Source organism: Pseudophryne corroboree, chromosome 9 (assembly GCF_028390025.1).
Source record: "Pseudophryne corroboree isolate aPseCor3 chromosome 9, aPseCor3.hap2, whole genome shotgun sequence".
Taxonomy (NCBI): domain Eukaryota; kingdom Metazoa; phylum Chordata; class Amphibia; order Anura; family Myobatrachidae; genus Pseudophryne; species Pseudophryne corroboree.
The window spans coordinates 285221331-285244937 of NC_086452.1; the positions used below are offsets into that span (position 1 = coordinate 285221331).

Genomic DNA, 23607 nt, shown 5'->3' on the forward strand with positions numbered 1-23607 from the left:
AGGCGGCAATTGGACAGTTGTGCAAATCGCAGTCAATACCCACCATCCAAACTATTATTAATAATACCCATAAGCATTTCTTATTTGAAACAGCAGGAGGTGTGTACTCTATATCGCCTCCCTCAGTGCAAAGAAAATGGTTGAAATGGAAGGAATTTCGGGAACGGCAGGGTCTTACCATGGTTATTAATGACTCCACAGATTTGTCGCAATTACACTCCCCACATTCTGATACTACCTGATTGTAACAGTCATTTCATATCTACCCCTTTATACCAATGCCTGATTATGCCGCTTCTATGAACACAATTATTGTAGAGTTCTGCCTTTGTCTTTATGTTCCCCCATGTGTGTCACTGTCTTGTATCTTTTTTTCATCTTACTTTCCTATCTGCACTATTTGATGTTCTCCTTGTTTTGCTTCGGCTATGAATCTTATTTGTATGTCGCCAAGATTAGGAGTACACGATTGGCGAATTGAGCACTCTGCTCTAGTGTTACTGTATTATGTAAATTTCTGCCGTTTACTCAATTCTGTTTTTTAGGGGGGACATTTTATGTAATGTGTACTATTATTCTTGGTTTTCTGTTTCTCTAAAATTTTATAAAATACCATTATTCAAAAAAAAAAAAAAGAAGGTGAGTAGCCAAGTTTATGCTGTTCAGCAGACTCTCCCTAGACACCGCCTTCACCAGGAGATTGTCCAATTAGGGGACTATGTTGACTCCGATCATGCGGAGTTGCTGCATTATCCCCACCATGACCTTTGTAAATACCCTTGGAGCTGAGGAGAGACTAAAAGGGTAAGGCCTGAAACTGGAAGTGGTGGTCCAGTACAGCAAATCTGAGATAAGCCTGATGAGGGGACCATATCAGGATGTGTAGATATGCATCTTTGACATCCAGGGACACAAGGATTGCCCCTTCCCCCAGGCCAGAGACCACCACCCTCAGGTATTCCATCTTGAACGAACGTAGGTACGGGTTCAGAGATTTGACGTTCAAGATCGGCCGTACGGAACCATCCAGTTTCGACACCACAAATAGACTTGAATAAAATCCCCTGTTGTGTAACAGAGGAGGTACTGGAACAATAACCTTTGTTTGCAGTAGTTTGTGAATGGCGCCTTGCAAGGTAAGTCTTGCTACGGGTGAAGCTGGTAAGCTTGATTTGAAGAATCTGAGAGGAGATAGTGCTTGAAATTCCAATCGGTACCCTTGGGACATCAGGTCCCTCAAACAAGGGTCCCGGCAGGAGTTCGCCAACACATGGGCGAAGTGTTGAAGACAAGCACCTACCTGAAAGTCGCCCTGCAGCTGGGTCCAACAGTCATGCAGAAGGCTTAGTGGATGAGGAACCGGAGGCCTGGTCCAGAGATCCAGCAGCTGCTGGTTTACAGGACTTACCCGTTTCCTCTAGCTGCACTTGAGGCACCTCTGGCTTTGTCTCTAAATCTGGCCAAACGAAAGGACTGCAGAGAGGGCCAAGAATAGAGACGTCTAGCAGGAGGCGCAGCAGACGGCAAACAAGTAGACTTACCAGTCATTGCTTGATAAATCCACTTGTTCAGCTCTTCTCCAAACAATGCATCCCCTGTAAAAGGAAGATTTTCCACGCCTTTCTTGGAATCAGCATCCGCTGACCATTGTCGCTGCCACAGAGCCTTGCGAGCTGAGACCACCATTGCGGTGGCATGGTTATTGATTACGCCTATTTCTTTGATTGCCTCACTCATAAAATTTGCAGCATCCTGGACAGGATGCATTAGAGACAGGATCTCATCCTGAGATAGAGAGTCAAACCCCTCTATGACATTATCAGACCATTTCACCATGGCCCTTGTAATCCAACCGCAAGCAATAGTGGGCCTTTGTGTTACGCCCACTGCCGTATAAAAAGTGATTTGAGCGTAGTCTAAATTTTATGGTCAGCAAAGTCCTTTAGAGATATAGCCCCAGGTACAGGTAGCACAATCTTACGTGACAGACTGGACACTGAAGTATCCATGCACAAGGAGATTTCCCATACTTCTCTATCCTCAGGTGGGAAAGGAAAAGAATTTAGCAACCGTTTAGGTGTTTGAAAGTTTGTCAGGATTGACCCACGCCTCTTTAAAGAGCGAGTTTAACTCCTTAGATATAGGGAAGGTGGCAGAAGATTTTGGTTTTATATTTAAAAAAAAAAAGATTTTAATTACCTACCGGTAAATCCTTTTCTTGTAGTCCGTAGAGGATGCTGGGGTCCACATTAGTACCATGGGGTATAGACGGAGCCATTGGAACGTTAAGAGTTTGAGAGTGTGGGCTGGCTCCTCCCTCTATGCCCCTCCTACCAAACCCAGTCTAGAAACTGTGCCCGAGGAGACAGACATCTTTGAGAGAAGTATTACACAGATAGTGGCGAGAGTCACACCAGCTCACACAGCAGGCAACCTAAGCTAACTAGCTTTAAACATCAGCAACGGCTGAACCGGATTACTTACCAAGTAACAAGACAGTGCTTACCCAGAACTAAGCAGTACTGAACTAAAAAACCACTGCAGGATAACGAAGCGCTCGGCGGGCACCCAGCATCCGCTTCGGACTACGAGTAAAGGATTTACCGATAGGTCATTAAAATCCTATTTTATCTCACGTCCTAGAGGATGCTGGGGTCCAAATTAGTACCATGGGGATGTACCAAAGCTCCCAGGAAGGGAGGGAACGCGCGGAGGCTCCTGCAGAACCAATTGACCAAACTTAAGGTCCTCAGAGGCCATAGTATCGAACTTGTAGAACTTTGCGAACGTGTTCGACCCCGACCAAGTAGCTGCTCAGCAGAGTTGTAATGCCGAGACACCCCGGGCAGCCGCCCAGGAAGAACCCACCTTACGAGTAGAGTGGGCCTTAACAGACGTAGGACACTGCAATCCAGCCGTAGAATACGCATGCTGGATAGTAAACCTGATCCAGTGAGAGATCGCCTGCTTAGAAGTAGAACACCCAATTATCTTGGGATCATACAGTCCGATATTCTGTGACGAGCAGTCCTCCTCACATAGATTTTTAGAGCCCTAACATCATCTAAGGACTTTGATGAAATTGAAGAGTCAGTCACAACTGGCACCACAATAGGTTGGTTGATATTAAATGACGACACAACCTTCGGAAGAAACTGCTGACGAGTCTGAAGCTCAGCTCCATCTTCATAGAAGATCAAGTATGGGCTTTTACATGACAAAGCCCCCAAAACCGACACACATCTAGCAGAAGGTAAGGCCAACAAAGTGACAGCCTTCCACGTGAGAAACTTGACCTCAACCTCCTGTAGAGGTTCAAACCAGTCCAACTGGAGGAACTGCAACACCACATTAAGATCCCGGGGCGCCGTAGGCGGTACAAAGGGAGGTTGGATGTGCAGTACTCCCTTCAAAAAAGTCTGAACCTCAGGGAAAGCAGCCAGCTGTTTCTGGAAGAAAATTGATAGGGCCGAAATCTGGATCTTTATGGATCCTAACCTCAGGCCCATATCCACACCTGCTTGCAGGAAGAGGAGAAACCGTCCCAGTTAAAACTCCACTGTAGGAAACTTCTTGGACTCGCAACAAGACACATTTTTTCCAAATACGATGGTAATGTTTAGACGTTACTCCTTTCCTAGTCTGTATCAGGGTAGGAATAACCTTGTTCGGAATGCCCTTCCGAGCTAGTATCTGGCGGTCAACCTCCATGCTGTCAAACGTACCCGCGATAAGTCTTGATAGGCGAACGGCCCATGCTGCAGCAGGTCCTCCCGAAGAGGAAGAGGCCTCGGCTCTTCTAGCAGTAGATCCAGAAGATCCACGTACCAAGCCCTTCTTGGCCAGTCCGGAGCAATGAGGATTGCCTGAACTCCTGTTCTCCTTATGAGTTTGAGAACTCTTGGAATGAGTGGAAGTGGAGGAAACACGTCCGACTGAAACACCCACGGAGTCACTAGGGCGTCCACCGCCACTGCTTGCGGGTCCCTCGACCTGGAACAATACCGCCGAAGCTTCTTGTTGAGACGAGAGGCCATCATGTCGATTTGGGGTACGCCCCAGAGATCTGTTACCTACTTGAACACCTCCGGGTGGAGACCCCACTCCCCTGGATAGAGATCGTGTCTGCTGAGGAAGTCCGCTTCCCAGTTGTCTACTCCCGGAATGAAGATTGCAGACAGCGCCAACGCGTATTTTTCTGCACAGAGGATGATTCTTGGTACCTCTGACATTGCAGCTCTGCTCTTCGTTCCACCTTGTCGGTTTATGTAAGCCACTGTCATTACGTTGTCAGACTGTACTTGAACGGCCCGATTTCTCAGAAGATGGGCCGCTTGGAGAAGACCATTGTATACGGCTCTTAGTTACAGAATGTTTATCGGCAGGCCGGCTTCCAGACTTGACCACCTTCCTTGGAAGGTTTCCCCTTGGGTGACTGTGCCCCAGCCCCCGGAGACTTGCATCCGTGGTTAGAAGGATCCAGTCCTGAATCCCGAACCTGCGGCTCTCCAGAAGGTGACTTAATTGCAGACACTATAGGAGTGAAATCCTGGCCTTTGGCGACAGACGTATTATCTGGTGCACATGTAGATGGGATCCCGACCACATGTCCAGGAGATCCAGTTGGAAGGACCGAGCGTGAAACCTCCCATACTGCAGTCCCTCGTAAGAGGCTACCATCTTCCCCAGAAGGCGAATGCACTGATGAACCGACACCCGGGCTGGCTTCAGGACATCCCGGGCCATTGTTTGCATCACCAACGCTTTTTCCTCTGAAGGAAACACCCTCTGCACCTCCGTGTCGAGGATCATTCCCAGAAAGGACAACAACCTCCTGGTTGGTTCCAAATGTGATTTTGGGTTATTCAGGATCCAACCATGTTCCTTGAGAAGCTGGGCCGTGAGAGATATTGACTGAAACAGCTTCTCTTTGGACGATGCCTTTATCAGCAGATCGTCCAGATACGGAATTATGTTCACCTCCTGCCTGCGGAGGAGAACCATCATTCCTGCCATCATCTTGGTGAAAACCCTTGGTGCTGTGGAGAGGCCGAATGGTAGGGCCTGGAACTGAAAATGACAGTCCAACAGAGCGAATCGGAGATAAGCTTGATGCGGCAACTAAATCGGAATGTGGGAGGTACGCATCCTTGATATACAGGGATACCAGGAATTCACTCTCAACCAGACCTGATATCACTGCCCTTAGAGACTCCATTTTGAACTTGAACTCCCTCAGAAAGGGGTTTAGTGATTTTAAGTTCAGAATGGGCCAGACCGAACCATCCGGTTTCGATACCACGAAAAGGTTCAAATAGTAACCTGTGTTCTGCATTTGAGGAGGGTCTGGTACAATGACCCGTGCCTCAACCAACTTCTGGATGGCTCCCTGTAAGGTAGCCCTGTCTGCCAGCAAAGCTGGCAAGCCCCATGTGAAGAACCGATGAGGAGGGAGATCTTGAAATTCCAGCCGGTACCCCTGGGACACAATATTTAGTACCCAGGGTCCAAGCGGACGACACCCAGACGTGACTGAAATGTCTGAGTCTCGTTCCAACCGGCCCCAACTCCAGGCTGCGCTGCCGCAGCAGGTTTCTTGGATTTTGGTCGGCCCCCTCTAAAGAAGGTGTTGGCCAGTTTGGTCTATCTTGGTTTAGAAACCCAAAAGGACTGTGATGCAGGTGAAGAAAAAGGTTTCTTCATAGCAGGAGCTGCTGAGGGAAGAAAAGAGGACTTACCCAATGTAGCCGTGGAGATCCACGCATCCAATGCTTCCCCAAAGAGCCTTACCTGTGTAGGGTAGCGTCTCCACCCCTATCCTGGATTCCACGTTGGCAGACCACTGGCGCAGCCACAGTCCTCGACGAGCTGAGACAGACATGGAAGAAATTCCTGCAGCCATTGAACCCAGGTCTTTCATGGATTCCACCATAAAACCTACAGAATCCTGAATGTTACAGAGAAACAATTCAATGTCACTCTTACCTAACGTATCCAAATCCTCAAGTAACGTGCCTGACCACTTTACTATAGCTTTGGAAATCCATGCACAGGCAATAGTAGGACGGAGTATCGCCCCTGAAGCCGTGTATATTTGAGCATAGTATCAAATTTGCGATCAGCCGGCTCCTTTAAGGCGGTTGATCCTGGGACAGGTAAAACCACCTTTTTTGTGAGTCTGGATACAGACGCGTCCACTATGAGTGGGTTTTCCCATTTCTTTCTATCCTCCTCAGGGAAGGGGAAAGCAACCAGAACTCTCCGACGGGATCTGGAATTTTTTCTCTTGATGTTACCAAGCTTTTTCAAATATAGCATTTAATTCTTTGGATGCAGGGAAGGTTAGCAAGGCTTTCTTATCGTCAGTGAAGTAAGCCTCCTCAACCTGTTCAAGTGTTGTGTCAGTAATATTTAACACATCTCTAATATAGCCTCAATCATCAACTGCACCCCTTTTGCAAGAGATGCGGACCCCGAGCACGTCCCCATCACGGTCTGCAGTGTCTGAGTCAGTATCCGTGTCGTCTTACATGATCTGGGCAAGAGCACGTTTGTGGGAACCCACAGAGGGGGGGCCTGAGGTAACAGAACCAGACCAAACTGACACACAGTTCTGTAAAACCTAAGGTGCAGATTCATTCTGAGCAACCCTAGCAGAAATCTGAGAAATCATAGTTTTGATAGAGGATAACCACTCCGGCTCCCTTGCTGGTATCTGCGCTACAACAGTGCAATCCTGATTACATGGAATGAGATCATCCTGAGAGGACATGTCCTCAGCTGCATATGACACAGAGTTCCTGGACATAGCTGACTGGACACCCCAAACACTCCACACACACACAGGGTAGGTTAGACAGAGTTTCCCCCCTGAGAATGGCAAGAGACAGAGATCAGAGCCAACCCACTCACAGCGCTGTTATATATAAAGGACACCCCTTATCAGCGCCCACTGTGTTCTGTAGTAGTTGCACAGATCTAATTCACCGCCTTCCCCCCCTTCTACAACCCCCTGGTACCGCACAGGATAGCTGGAGTTGCTTGGAGGGACAGCTCGGTCAGCATCTGTGTACAGGAACTGCAGGCAGGAAAATGGCACTGAACGCTGCTGGGTCCTCTCTGAGGAGAAGCTCCGCCCCTTGAAGATGGTGCTTCCTCCCGCACAAATTCTTTATACTGGCATGAGGACTCCGTCACAAGGCGGGGGATTCCGTCCCCTGTTGAGCATCTGAGTACAGAGGATTGTGACGTTAGCCTGGGGATTCAGTCTCCGGTTAGAGTCTGTGACCAGTGTAGGGTATTAAGTCGCTGGCACAGGACGCCCCTCAAAGCACCAACACTGTGTCGCTGAGCCTTCCTGGAGCGCAGCTGCTCAGAGCTGCGCTCCTACCCTTGTGCCGCCATATCTCGCCACCTCTGATCTTCTGGCTCTGTAAGAGGGTGGTGGCATGTTTCCGGGGTGAGCGATCCCCTGTGGCGGGGAATGTTCGATCCCCTCAGGAGCTCAGTGTCCTGTCAGCGGAGATAGTGTCTCAGATCCTGCAGGGCGGACACTACCCCCCCCCCCCCCCTTAGTCCCGCGAAGCAGGGAGGCTGTTGCCAGCCGCCTCCCTGTAAAATAAAAAACTCTAAATTAAACTTTTACTGAAGAAGCTCTGTAGAGCTCCCCTAGTTGTGACCAGCTCCTCCGGGCACATTTTCTAAACTAGGTCTGGTAGGAGGGGTATAGAGGGAGGAGCCAGCCCACACTCTTAAAGTGCCAATGGCTCCTAGTGGACTCGTCTATACCCCATGGTACTAATGTGGTCCCCAGCATCCTCTAGGATGTAAGAGAAAACAATTCTTCTTCAGTCTCCTTATCCGGTATGTTGAGGACTTCCCTAATATAATAAATTAGAGCCTCCACACCCTGAGAGAGTATTATCACCCTCCATATCCACCTCCCCTTCATCCAAAACTGGCATGTCATTATCAAAGTCAGATTGGAGCACAGGAGGGAGCGTGCGTTTATGAGAGACCAGTAGGGAGGGCTGAGTAGCCTGCCTGTGGTCAGCAGCCTTGATCAAAAAATCATCCACAGATGTTTTAAGGGTCTACCTTCCCTGTCTGGCAGTAGCCAACACTGTATTTATATTCGTGATCATTTCTTTGAAGATTCTAGCCACTCTGGTTCCTGAACACTACTACCCTGTGAAGGTAGAGAACACTGGGTACACAGGAGAGATCCCCCTGGTGAAGGGGAAAACTTAGTTGCATGAGGGACACACAGCTGTCTTCCCAGACATTCTGATTTAGCAGAAACACACGGAGTTCAGTGAAATAACACAGTTCAGTGAAAACACAGGAGAGTGAAATTACACACTAAGGGCCTAATTCTGAGTTGATCGCAGCAGCAAATTTGTTAGCAGTTGGGCAAAACCATATGCACTGCAGGGGGACAGATATAACATGTGCAGAGAGTGTTAGATTTGGGTGGGGTGTATTCAAACTGAAATCTAAATTGCAGTGTAAAAATAAAGCAGCCAGTATTTACCCTGCACAGAAATGAAATAACCCACACAAATCTAACTCTGTGCAAATGTTATATATCTGCCCCCACTGCACTGTACATGGTTTTGCCCAATTGCTAACAAACTTGCTGCTGCGATCAACTCAGAATTACCCCCTAAACCCCAAACAGCCTGAATGGAGTGACACAGAGGAATGAGACCAGCACACAATACCTCAGTCAAAGCAGCGCTCTGCTGGGTATACATCAGAGCCTTAGTAAAGCATATCTGTATAATAACTTAAATGCCACCCCCCCTCTATAAAACTCCCTGGTACCAATACTATTGGTGATTCAGTAGGTTTTGTGGAGGAACAGCCCTTTCATGCAGCCTGGCAGTCAGCAGCAACAGGAAATGGCACCTTTCAGCCACTGGTCCTGCTCTCCAGGAAGCCCCGCCCCCGCATAATTCAGTGGAAAAGGAGTTAAAAAACCCATTTATGTCAGCGCCAGTGTGTGGTGTCTCAGCGTGCACCGCAGCCTGGTGCCCACTGCCCTGTATGCCACCTTATTCACCGGTGACCTGCTAACCGGGACCCCGATGCCTGTACTCACCGTACCTTCGGTGTCTGTTAGGGGTGGCGGCCCACCGTGTGCGCACACCCTAGGGGAAGGCTAAACAGCGCCTCAGGAGCATAATGTTCTGTCAGCGGGGATACGAACAATTAACCCTGTAGGAGGTTGCGTTGGTTCCCGAATCCCCACCCCACCCCAAAAGTCCCACAATGCACCCAGCTCCTTGGCGGCATTTTTCTAAACTGAGTCTGCAGGAGGGGCATAGAGGGGAGGAGCCAGCACACACCAATCATTTCTTAAAGTACCAGGATCCAATGGACCCGATCTAAACCCAATGGTACTAATCCATCCTAGTATCCCCAAGGACGTTTTAAAAATAAGGAATTAAAGTAAAATAATAAATTAAAAGGCGAAAGAACAGAAAAAGAAAGGCTGAAATGGAGAAACAATAAATATTTAAAATAGGTAAACACGTTGGCACTGATGATGTGGACAGAACACGTACCGTGCTGGAGGCATTAGCTGTGCTGGCAGCAGGGGCATTATGTTCTGTGTGGCCCTGTCCTCCTCCGTATAGTGGCAGCCCATGGTCAGTGGGAGGAGTGGAATAGTCCTGCGTGTGCTGACTTCCATATTCTGTAGATAGACCATTCTGGGGGGGTGGGGGGAAAGGAATAGCAGCAAAAGGTTGAACCATGGTATCAGGAGTGGCTGTCGGCTCCTGGTTACCCTGCAAGTACAAATCAAGAAATTAAAGGGGAATAATACAAAAAATAATAATAAACTGTGAACTGATGTATGACCAAGTGTCCAGCGATAAAATGCCAAACCACTTTGGGTTTTGTGTTGGCCAAATATACATTTTACAGAAAAGTCAGCAGTTTGTAACCGCCTTCCTTTAAGCACTTTGATGCAGTAAATATTGATACAATATATTTTGTGGAAATCAGATATACCCTCACCAAATACAGTATATTTTGAGGAAATCAGATATACACTATTTCCAAAACAACCACAATTCTTACAATATAATGCTCAAAATAATAATTGTCCCTAGTCACATTGCCTTACTCAAAGTTCATAGTTCATGTTAGTGAGCGGGCAAGCAAACCAATACGATTACCAATTTGTTTATAAACGTCTATTATGGGCCTTGGAATTTTCTAACAGTTTATGTAAACATCCAAAGACAGCATTTTTTTTTATATCTGACACTTATTTAAAATAAATCTTGAAAACAAGAGTTCAATGATAAATGGGGTCGATTCAATTCGGCAACTTATGAATAGCGCCGGGAATTAGCTCCAGACGCTATTCAATTCAGCTCCAGTAAAGTCGGCGATGGCCCGTTCTCGCCGACTAAACAGGTTGAATTGTCGGGAGAACGGGCATTCTCCGACTTAACTCCCCGGCGCGAGGCAGCACTTTTGTCGTGTTTCTTCTCTCATCCCCCGGGGATGAGAGAAGAATTCCCGACAATTGCGGGTAACTAGCAGCTGAATTGAATAGCGTCGGGAGCCAATTCCCGGCGCTATTCATAAGTTGACAAATTGAATCGACCCCATTGAGACACGAACAGAAAACAGAGAGAGGTATGACACACCCACAGAAATACTTACAGTTGTGCTCATAAATTTACATACCCTAGCAGAATTTGTGATTTTCTGGCCATTTGTCAGAGAATATGAATAACTCACAAACTTTTCTTTCACTCATGGCTAGTGGTTGGGTGAAGCCATTTATTGTCAAACAACTGTGGTTACTCTTTTTAAATCATAATGACAACAGAAACTACCCAAATGACCCTGATCAAAAGATTACATACCCTGGAGATTTTGGCCTGATAACATGAACACAAGTTGACACAAACGGGTTTGAATGGCTACTAAAGGTAACCATCCTCACCTGTGATCTGTTTGCTTGTAGTGTGTGTGTGTGTGTGTGTGTGTGTGTGTGTGTGTGTGTGTGTGTGTGTGTGTGTGTGTGTGTGTGTGAAAGGTCAGTGAGTTTCTGGACTCCTGAAAGACCCTTGCATCTTTCATCCAGTGCTGCACTGACGTGTCTGGATTCTGAGTCATGGGGTAAGCAAAAGAATTGTCAAAGGATCTGCGGGAAAAGGTAATTGAACTGTATAAAACAGGATAGGGATATAAAAAGATATCCAAGCAATTGAGAATGCCAAATCAGCAGTGTTCAAACTCTAAGAAGTGGAAAATGAGGGAGTCTGTGGAAACCAAATCACGGTCAGGTAGACCAGCAAAAATTTCAGCCACAACTGCCAGGAAAATTGTTCGGGATGCAAAGAAAAATCCACAAATAACTTCAGCTGAAATACAGGACTCTGAAAAATAGTGGTGTGGTTGTTTCAAGATGCACAATAAGGAGGCATTTGAAGAAAAATGGGCTGCATGGTCGAGTCACCAGAAGAAAGCCATTACTACGCAAATGCCACAAAGCATCCCGCTTACAATACTCCAAACAGCACAGAGACAAGCCTCAAAACTTCTGGAACAAAGTCATTTGGAGTGATGAGACCAAAATTTAACTTTTTGGCAACAACCATAAATGTTACATTTGGAGAGGAGTCAACAAGGCCTACACCATTGAGGAGTCAACAACACCATTCCTACTGTAAAACACGGAGGTGGATCGCTGATGTTTTGGGGATGTGTGAGCTACAAAAGGCACTGGAAACTTGGTCAAAATTGATGGCAAGATGAATGCAGCATGTTATCAGAAAATACTGGAGGAAAATTTGCACTCATCAGCCCGGAAGCTGCGCATGGGACGTACTTGGACGTTCCAACATGACAATAATCCAAAACACAAGGCCAAGTTGACCTGCCATTGGCTACAGCAGAATAAAGTGAAGGTTCTGGAGTGGCCATCTCAGTCTCCTGACCTCAATATCATTGAGCCACTCTGGAGAGATCTCAAACGTGCAGTTCATGCAAGACAGCCCAAGAATTTACAGGAACTGGAGGCTTTTTGCCAAGAAGAATAGGCAGCTTTACCATCTGAGAAAATAAAGAGCCTCATCCACAACTACCACAAAAGACTTAAAGCCGTCATTGATGTTAAAGGGGGCAATACACAGTATTAAGAACTGGGGTATGTAAACTTTTGATCAGGGTCATTTGGGTAGTTTCTGTTTTCATTAGGATTTATAAAAAAAAAAAAAGTAAACACAGTTGTTTCACATTAAATGGCTTCACCCAACCACTAACCATGAGTGAAAGAAAAGTTTGTGAGTTATCATTCATATTCTCTGACAAATGGTCAGAAAATCACAAATTCTGCTAGGGTATGTACATTTATGAGCACAACTGTATATAACGTCTGGAAAAGATTGGGTCCACAATGATGCATGGCTAGAAGTATGAGCAAATGCCAAAAATACATGATTTCAGGAAAAAAGGAAAGCAGTTGTGCCAGTAAGAAAATCAAGAGCAGCAAAGGGAGATACAAGGACAGCCAATATAGGAACAGATATATTCAAATGTATAATAAAAAGAACAAAATATATAACAATGCAGAATAGTACAATTATAGATATCTGAGCAAGTGTACGAATTATCAAGAATAGCCAGAAATAAAAGCTTGGGGGGGTTAGAGAGTGGAAAGAAAATGAACTCTGAGGGAATAGAACTGCTGCAGTGTAAGGTTTTTGTACATTATTAAGGAGGGGACAAACAAGGTCCAGTGACACTAATGGATGAGGTTGGATTCGGAATACATTTATCCACAGGATTTGAAGAAACAAAGAGCACAAAGCTATGTTAAAAGACTTATTTTATATTAGACATTGGTTTGTTTTTTTTCCACAATACCTAGTTGTACAGTGTTACGCATTATAAAAGGTGGTTATGAACGCAACACACAACTGGAAAAAAAATCAACCTTTGATATCTTCATTTATAATGATGCCAGACAAAGCAAAGAAAAATATCCCAAAAAGACTGATCTCACTTTTGCATTAATCACTACGATCTTATGTTTACTGCAAACATCAGATCTCGGGACCTGGGGGATCTATTTTATTTCCTGGGCTGGCCGCATTAATGCCATTAAAATGAATGAACGTTCTCCCTAGATTTTTTTTTATCTTTTCCTGACACTTCCAGGAAGAGTCCCTTCTCTCTTCAGGTCTACTTTTCAATGATTAGTCTTTAGATTTACATGGTCTGGTAGGAGGACCAAGTGGGTTTTAAATCATTGCTCCAGACATGGTCGTCTAGGTTTCCCAAATGTTCACAAATATTACATAGCAGCTCACCTTACACATGCAGTGCTTGCTCATGCTAATTTACACTGCAGAGAAAGGGTTGATCTTAAGGCAAACATAGCACATATTCTCGCTCCTAACTCACTCTACTGGATGCAGCCCAAGCATAGACCTCTTTGCTTCTCTCTAATCAATAAGACCAATGTGTTATAATAAGGCATGTCTCCCTGGGCTCAATCCTAAACCCATTGCTTATTGGACCAGGCACAATATTAAGTTTCTACATGAACGTGCCCCTCATTGTATATTCCGGGAATTTTCCATCCATCAAAATGGGCTTGGCTTGCCTTCCAAATGCTTCCATCAATATCTCCAACAAAGACATCTTTATACCCAATTCTTAGGCTCTAGACACCACTCATCCTACACTCCTCTAGAAACATTTTGCCTCCTCCAATCTGAACCCAAGGGACTCATATCTACACTTTAAAGCCTTTTGATTGTCCATTACTGACCACCTAATGAAGTTCAACAGTTGGCCTGGGAAAGGGATGCTGGGGAAGCTCTGGAACCAGTGGAATGGGCTATCGTTCTAGAACACGCTGCTAAATTCTCCATTTTGTGTTAGAAAACACTTATACCAGTGATACTTGGTAGCTACCCACCTTTGAGCTGTATTTTCTGAGGCTTCTGATAAATGTTGGCGGTGCCGCACGGACCATCGCACATATATGGTGGCATTGCCGATTATGTGTTTTTGGGACATGGTTAATTCATGAATTCTCTCCCTTACAGGCATTTCCAAATTGCCTTTAATTCTCTCTGCTAGCATGGCTATCCCCAATGTGGATAACCCCACTGAAGCACTAAGACATATTCTCAAAAGGACAAGGAACAAAGAAAAAGAAACGCTCATGTTTTTTGGAGCACTCTCTTCTCAGTTTAGTCAATTGTGCCATTGCTGCCAATTGGAAAAAAAAAGTAGACTTTTCCTCTGCATTACAGAACTTTATACCTATGATAGACTATATCACTAGTTACTTATAGGAACACCCTCACACATTTTATGAAATTTGGTCTCCCCAGATCTCTTATGAGGCTCATACTGAACATTACACAGATGGTGTAATGTTTAACATTACTGCCTCACAGCACTGAGATCATGGGTTCGAACCCCACCATGGCTCTATCTGTGTGGCCTTTGTATAGTCTACCCGTGTTTGCACAACCCACAACCTCAAGCTCAGCGCAGAAATGGAACAAAGGCCTGCCTGATTGTCAGATGGATCCAGTGGGCCAGGATCTGTGTAGAAGCCAGTCATCCTGGATGAGCAGCATCATACAGGACGAACAAGGAATCAGATTTGCGGATAAAAGTAGTTCTGTCCTTTTAGATCTTGAGCGCCCCGATCTTGCCACCGGAGAATCAGCTGGGATAGCCAGCACCACAATTGGGTGGGTAATGCGGAAAGCCGGGACCACCTTACGAAGGAAAGACCTCTTCGTACGAAGCTCGTCCCTATCCTCGTGGAACACCAGGTAAGGAGGATGGCAGGACATCGCTTTGAGTTCAGACACCCTTCTGGCTGAAGCTGAGGCAAGTAATAGTACCGCCTTTCAAGTAAGATACTTCATCTCCACTGTCTCTAAAGGCTCTAACAAAGGAGACTGTACGAAGGAGAAACCCAGGTCCAGGTCCCATGGGGCCTTGGGAGGTACAAAGGGTGGTTGTAGTTTGATAACCCCCTGAAAAAAAGTCTGTACCTGCGGAAGTAAAGCCAACCTCTTCTGGAAGAAAATGGAAAGTGCAGATTCCTGAACTTTCAACGACCAGAGACACAGGCCCGCAGAAAAAAGCAAGAGTCTGGCCAACTTGAAAACTGTAGGAGGAGCCCCACGCTGTTCACACCAGGCTACATAAGGGGTGATTCGGGAGTGCTGGCCGGGAGTTACTCGTTGTTGAGATGGTTGCAGCAGCTGCATGTGACATCACGCAGCCGCTGTGGCCTGCCCCCCGCGCGGTCCGGCCACGCCTGTGTTGGCCGGACCGCACCCACAAAATGACCGTAGTGCAGCCCCCTGCCACCCAGCGACCGTCTCTGCCTGTCAATCAGGCAAAGGCGATCACTAGACGACAGCCGTCTGCTGTCTGGCTGCGCTGCGATGAACAGCAGCATGCGATCAGGTCAGAATGACCCCCATAGGCCTTCCAGTTATGGTGGTAATGTCTACAAGTGACCTCCTTTCAGGCTTAAAGCATTGTAGGGATCACCGCTGAAGGAATACCCTTCTGTCTTAAGATGGCCTTATCAACAGTCATGCCGTCAAATGTAGCCACCTTAAGTATGGATAGACAAAAGTACCCTGGTGCAGGAGATCCTCTCGCAGCAGTAGAGGCCACAGATCGTCTATCGTCAGAAAGCATAGGCTGGAATACCAGGCTCTGCGAGGCCAGTCTGGAGCTATCAGTAGCACCATGGCGTCTTCCCTCTTTATGCGCTGCAGCAGACGAAGCAGTAGAGGAAATGGCGGAAACAGACTAATTGGAACTGCCAAGGTGTTGTGAGGGCATCCACTGCCATTGCTGCCGGGTCTCTCGTCCAAGAGCAGTAGAGTGGCAGTTAGTGAATGTGACGGGATGTCATGAGGTCGATCTGTGGAAGACCCCACCGACAGACGGCCTCCCAATCTTCTATGCCTGGAATGAAGATCATAGACATACCTGTCGGTATGCCGGTGGTCGGGATTCCGGCGACGGTATGCTGGGAGCCCGGCTGCCGGCATACACTACTACACCCTAGGTGGACTGGGGGTGGCTCTCCCGGAAGACACTGGCTTGTGGGGACAAAGAGGGATCCGGGGGGCGGAGCCGGAGACACAAGCTGCAGCGCTGCCCGGCTACCTGTGTAAGAAGAGGTAGTCAGGGTGCCAATGCAGCTCAGTTCAACGTTGGCCGGGGAGGGCAGGCAGGCCACACAGTGCTGCGGCGGTGACTGCGCAGCCGAGCGGGTGTTGCCGTGGTCCTGCGACCACAGTGCATATGCGCTGTGTGCCAGGCACCACTGGCACATGCCTAGTTACGACCCTGCCTCTATGCTGCCTTAGAGCCATTTCCAGCCGTGGTAAAACACACTGACACACAATAACAGTTAGTAAGGGACAGTGTAAAATATCAAGACTGAGATAGTGAAGTAGGAGAGGAGACAGCTAGAGAGGATTGTCACACCAGCCCTAATAGCACTCTACAGCAAAGCTACAGTGCTAGGCACGTTTATCAGTAACAAACAAAAAGTGAAAGTAAGTTACATGTGCAGCAAAAGCTCTCCTACCAGCCTAACAACCCCACTGTATTCCTCACAAATGCCTTGGGTGGATAGTGTCACAGTCTCAGCACTGTCTCATCAGCACAGCAGCAGCAGTAGTTTTGAGGGAGAGAGCAGGGACAGCACATGTGTCACCTGCATGTGGCTACTCCTGCAGGGAGCACCGGGGCTGCTGGGAGCAAGGAGCAGACTTCAGAGGTAAGCTCTGCCCCCCACTATAGAGCTTTTTTTTTTTTTTTTTTTTTTTTTACTATTTTAAAAAGCACCAGTGGACTGTCATGCTGCATATTCCTAAACCGCTCTTTAGTAAAGTTATCTGGCCACCAGCTAACCTGCGGCCAGGGTTACACTTACAACTTGCCATGCTGGCCGGTGGCGGTATGGCTGATGGGGGAACCCCGATGTGAGCCACACAAAGCGGCGTCCAGTCTACCCCAAAGACCGTCGTCTCTGCAGCCGGGGACTCCAGCCCAAGTCGCACGCAGCTGCGATAGGGTCCCCCCGGCAGCTCCATCGTCGCAGACAGGCAGGAGCAGATGCTGCCCATCTGTCCATAAATACTTTGTGAATCTAATCTTAAAAATTATTAAGCCCTGAGAAGAAGCCCAGATAGTGACCAGCTACCTCGGGCACATTGAAAAGACTGGCTTGGAGGGGTGGACAAAGAGGAGGAGGAGCTAGTCACACATCAGGAAATTTTATGTGCCAGCTCCCGGTTGCAACCTCCTATATCCCCCACTGTAACGAGCACTCTAGTGTCCCCTAGTGGATGAAGGAGAAATATTCCTTACATAAACACACACACACACACACACACACACACACCTATATCTATCTGTAATCTCTAAATTTTAACCGCAAAAAGCTCAGCAAGACCAGTGATCAATCTCCTCCCCCCTACCCCCAAATAAATACATAAGTAAATACATGCAATTAAGCTGCATTAAATATTTAATATTGGAGTATTGCTTTCTATAATGTATACACAGGTTCCCTATATCCACTCCATAATTATACTATGGTCGTAACTCTTCACTTTCTCTTATTCTCTATTCCCTTATGTTCCAGGTGACAGGCTGACACCCCAGCTCGCCTTCCTGGACACAACCTAAATAATTCAGCATGCACATCAATATTGCAGACTGAAGAGAAAAATCAACTAGATTAAATAGGTAAGAGGAGCTTATTTTCCACTTTGCCTTTCCTACATGTCAACTTTGCAATATGCATTTAAACACAAATATATGAATGCATTTGCTGCATAGCTCCTTGGGAAGTGCTTATGTGCTACTACAATACCATAACTGATTACAGATAATTATGTACATACGTTTTTTAACTTGTGCTATCATTTTCCCTAAAATGTTTTGCACACAAAAACCTTAGGGAAAATTACATTAGGACAAAAAGATAAAGTGCATTTATCTTATTTCTATAATTTTGAACATATAAGCTTTCAGTTATATTGTCACCATATTCAGACTTTTAAAAAGGAAACAAGAAATAATAAACAGGACTAAAGTTACTTATATAGCCCATGCGTATTGCACAGGGATTTTACAGAGCATATTTGGCCATTCACATAATTTTCTCTGTCCCAGTGGAGATTATAATCTATATTATATAAATATATCTTCCTACACCTAGCAGCAGGTATTCAGAGGGTGGTTGAGGGTAGCTAAAGCATATAGGGGGGGTCACTCCGAGTTGATCGCTCACTAGCTACTTTTTGCAGCCATGCAAACGCATAGTCGCCGCCCACTGGGGAGTATATATTTGCTGTGCAAGGGTGCGATTGCATGTGCAGCCGAGCGGTACAAAAATAGTTTGTGCAGTTTCTGAGTAGTTCAGAACTTACTCAGCCCTTGCGATCACTTCAGCCTGTCCAGTTCCGGAATTGACGTCAGACACCCGCCCTGCAAACGCTTGGAGACGCCTGCGTTTTTCCAAACACTTCCAGAAAACGGTCAGTTGATACCCACAAACACCCTCTTCCTGTCAATCTCCTTGCGAACGGCTGTGCGAATGGATTCTTCGTTAAATCCATCGCACAGCAACGATCCACTTTGTACTCGTACGACGTGCCTGTGCATTGCGGTGCATACATATGCATAGTAGTGACCTGATCGCTGCGCTGCGATAAACGGCAGCGTGCGATCAGGTCGGAATGGCCCCCATAGTTGGGTATGTGCAAACAAGCTCTTTGTATGACATACTGTATAAGGCTTCTTGCAGCTTCTCATCTTCCTTATTATGCAAACCTAGAATACACTACCAAATATACAAATAAATTAAACAGCAAAGCTACATTTACAGACTTTTTTTTCCCTTGAATTAATTCATGGTTGCCATTACAACGGGAAACTTCCATTCAAGTTTAGGTAGTGATGGGCTAGATAAAAATGCTCCTAGAAAAATTGGAAAACATATCATCACGACTATCATTTATTATTAATTTATTACTAGATTATATCTATCTATCACACACATCCCACAGTGTTTTCCAGAGAATATTTGGCCATTCCCATATGCCCCTGCCCCAGTGGAATTTCCAATCTATATTCCCTATCACATGTACAACACAGACACATTCACAACTAGAGTTCATTTTTTGTTTGGAGTCAATTAACCTACCAGTATATTTTTGGATTGCGGGAGGAAACCGGAGTACCAGAAGGAAACCCACGCAAGTACAGGAGAATATACAAACTCCACACAGTTAGGGCCGTGGTGCTGCGAGGCAGTAATGCTAACCAATACACCATCCGTACTATGGGAAGGAAATCTGGGCTGCCATAGAGTATTCGATACAAAAGCTATTAGCTGTAAATATAGCACAGATGGTGTAATGGTTAGCATTACTGCCTTACAGCAATGAGGTCATGGGTTCGATTCCCACCATGGCCCTAACTGTGCAGAGTTTGTATATTCTCCCTGTTCTTGCGTGGGTTTCAAATATTCTCTGTACAGCGCTGCGGAATATGTGTGCGCTATATAATAACTGGTAATAATATTAATAATAATAATTAGCCGTTTTCCGCTTCAATTCTCCAGGGCAACCATTACAATGGGATTTATCAAAGCACGGAGAACTACAAAGAAAATAAAGCCACATATGCTGCATAATCATGACTTTATTCCAGGTGACACTGTGGAGGACAAGTCTCCCAAACCGATCAGCAGAGGATAATATAGCCATATAAGGACTAGAGAATGTATGTAAAGATGCCCAACCTACTACCTTGCAGAACCCCATCAAAGCCAGAGACCCTTTTGCACAGAATGTTGCCATGTCTCGAGTTGATTTAGCTCTAGTGCCTTCAGCCCATACCTCTTGTATGTATGTATAATAATCTCCCTGATCCGTCTGGAAAGAACTTGCTTGGAAGGGGAAATACTATAACTTTTCCAAGGTCCTACTGGAAACACAAATCGCTTTACTGTGTACAGCCATGGTTAGACGTTCTTAGATATAGCTTACTTTACTAAATTATCTATTATCAGTTTCTTATATAGCGTAGCAAATTTCGTTGCGCTTTACAATTGGACAAAATGATAAAACCACCCTGCAGAAAGTCAAGGATGTGTGAAATGGTTCCTTTGGTTGTATTTTGAGTAACACTAAGTCAGTGGCTCACAAACTTTTTGGAATCAAGGTAGCCTGTAGTATCAGCATTTTTTTACATGGCACCCCATGGCCAAAATTATCTTATAGAGAAAGAATCATGAAATAAGTAAATTATGTTTCCTGGTCATCCCTAGGTTCAGTTATGTGGTGGCGGACAGGTCTGGAATTCTGCTTGTCCACAGCGCTGCCAGCACTGGTTTTGCCCATCACATCGACAATAAATAATTTGGTCCTCGACCATCAACCCATGGCACCCCATAAGAGTTCCTGTGCATCACCACCTGATTCTCCTCACATTTGAGGAGTAGACTGGACCCTGCAGTAACAAATCTGGATGAACTGGTAAAGGCTTTGTTTCTTTCTGGAGCATCTCTCGGTGTAGTAGGAACCATAAACACCATGAACAAACTAGAAGAACTGCTAAAACCGCTCTCTTTTCTAATCTTCCTTAACATGTGAGAAATTAGAGGAAACAAAGACCTAGGCTAGCTGAAACATCCATGGGATTATCAATGCATCCACTATCCTTTTCTTTGGAACTGTGTGCCAATATGATTCTGGGCACTTAGGCTTTCGGTTAGTTGCTACTATGTCAACTTAAGGTAGAGTGACCATATTATCCCATTTACCTGGGACGCTCATGGGATTACACAGGTTCTGTGGCTGGCTGACTTCAAGCCTACATTTCAGATGGTTTTAATCAACCACAGAACCTGTGTAATCCATGAGCGTCCCAGGTAAAAAGGGATAATCTGGTCACTACTTAAGGAAAACCAAAACTTAAATACAGTTATGGACAATTTCTTGATGTAGAGAACATTCCTCTGCAGCATCTTTCCTCTGACATACCGCTATACATTGAATGCTTAAAGACTTTAAAATTGTTTTCTGCCCTCAATATCAGCTTTACTATCCCCACCACCATAGTTTTGCTTCTGGTGTCTTATGAAGACACTTTATGAAGGCATTTATGAAAGTTACCACTTTATGTTGTCCGAGAACACAGAGACAGTGGCGTAAGTTTATCCCAGTTGCCCGGAGGCAAGAAAAATATTGGTGCCCCCCCATCCCCCCTATATATCATCCGTGAGCCAATAACAGGACGTTTTGAGATCCAAGTAACACAGTAAAACCAAACCCACTCATCTTTAATTCTAACTATATGAAGCTACTACAAAACCGTTGCAACTAGGCAGATCTATGTAGGGGTCCAGCCACACACTACATAGATCTGCTCAGTCACTCACAATGCTGATTATTTCTCTGACAATTAATTTGCAAGCGTCATATCCAGGATTAGAACCCACAACCTTTTACACTGGTAGCATGCACCGTACTGATGGAGATATCTGCTCTTGCATAGGAAGTATGAGAATTCTAACTATATGAAGTTACGTGTAATTGTCAGAGAAATAACTTCTTATAGTTAGAATTCTCATGTTTCCTTTATAGGAGCAAATAGCTTCATCAGTAAGGTGTCTGCTTCCAGTATATCTATAATAAAGAGGGTGCGATTTGTAAGGTGCAGTGACTAGTGGGGAAGTCGGCTACAGAAGAGATACCGGCTGCTGTCAATTAACTTAATTGATTAATGTCGTTGAACACACGGAACAGGAGAAGAGGTGCCCCCCTTCAAAGCAGGAGCCCGGCGGCAGCTGACTCCATTGCCTCCCAGAGTTCTGCCTCTGCACAGAGATGCCTACTGTACCTAGTAACAGTTGAAAAATGTTGAACAGTTTTTAAAACTGCTCTAATTTCCAGTTATTTCTTAAAGTTCTGCTGTGAGGCAATACTAATCACTGCACCACTTTGCTCATCCACTACATTTAAGACATTCCTGCACTTGCCTTGACCATGTAGCTTGCACTGGAGTTCCAAACTTACTGTACTAGAGTCTGTTGTAAATAATACAAATTGACATTCCTTGGGCTGATTCAATTGTTTCCAGCGCCTCATGCTGGGCGTCTATAGAAATAGGCATCTATAGGAGCTATTCAATTGTTGCTCCAATCAGATGCCCATTAGCTGTGGATGTCCCATTTTTTTCTCGCAGCCTCCGGAGGTGCAAGAAAAAAAAAAATAAGAATTTACTTACTGATAATTCTATTTCTCGTAGTCCGTAGTGGATGCTGGGGACACTGTCAGGACCATGGGGATTAGCGGCTCCGCAGGAGACAGGGCACAAAAGTAAAAGCTTTAGGATCAGGTGGTGTGCACTGGCTCCTCCCCCTATGACCCTCCTCCAAGCCTCAGTTAGGATACTGTGCCCGGACGAGCGTACACAATAAGGAAGGATTTTGAATCCCGGGTAAGACTCATACCAGCCACACCAATCACACTGTACAACCTGTGATCTGAACCCAGTTAACAGCATGATAACAGCGGAGCCTCTGAAAAGATGGCTCACAACAATAATGACCCGATTTTTGTAACAATAACTATGTACAAGTATTGCAGACAATCCGCACTTGGGATGGGCGCCCAGCATCCACTACGGACTACGAGAAATAGAATTATCGGTAAGTAAATTCTTATTTTCTCTGACGTCCTAAGTGGATGCTGGGGACTCCGTCAGGACCATGGGGATTATACCAAAGCTCCCAAACGGGCGGGAGAGTGCGGATGACTCTGCAGCACCGAATGAGAGAACTCCAGGTCCTCCTCAGTCAGGGTGTGCCCCTGACCAAGTAGCTGCTCGGCAAAGTTGTAAAGCCGAGACCCCTCGGGCAGCCGCCCAAGATGAGCCCACCTTCCTTGTGGAATGGGCATTTACATATTTTGGCTGTGGCAGGCCTGCCACAGCATGTGCAAGCTGAATTGTACTACACATCCAACTAGCAATCGTCTGCTTAGAAGCAAGAGCACCCAGTTTATTGGGTGCATACAGGATAACAGCAAGTCAGTTTTCCTGACTCCAGCCGTCCTGGAAACCTATATTTTCAGGGCCCTGACAACATCTAGCAACTTGGAGTCCTCCAAGTCCCTAGTAGCCGCAGGTACCACAATAAGCTGGTTCAGGTGAAACACTGACACCACCTTAGGGAGAAACTGGGGACGAGTCCGCAGCTCTGCCCTGTCCGAATGGACAATCAGATATGGGCTTTTGTGAGACAAAGCCGCCAATTCTGACACTCGCCTGGCCGAGGCCAGGGCCAACAGCATGGTCACTTTCCATGTGAGATATTTCAAATCCACAGATTTGAGCGGTTTAAACCAATGTGATTTGAGGAATCCCAGAACTACGTTGAGATCCCACAGTGCCACTGGAGGCACAAAAGGGGGTTGTATATGCAGTACTCCCTTGACAAACTTCTGGACTTCAGGAACTGAAGCCAATTCTTTCTGGAAGAAAATCGACAGGGCCGAA

At 45.9% G+C, this 23607-nt stretch overlaps 1 protein-coding gene across 11 annotated transcripts in view; it reads right to left on the bottom strand.

The window, feature by feature from the left end:
* RBFOX2 (RNA binding fox-1 homolog 2) overlaps positions 1–23607 on the bottom strand; it is a 1097056-nt gene that overhangs the window by 367853 nt on the left and 705596 nt on the right. For all 11 annotated transcript variants that reach the window (XM_063940332.1, XM_063940334.1, XM_063940327.1 and 8 more), the window contains one exon: positions 9570–9794. In XM_063940332.1, coding sequence (XP_063796402.1) covers positions 9570–9794 — 225 coding nt within the window. The remainder of the gene's footprint in view (positions 1–9569; positions 9795–23607) is intronic.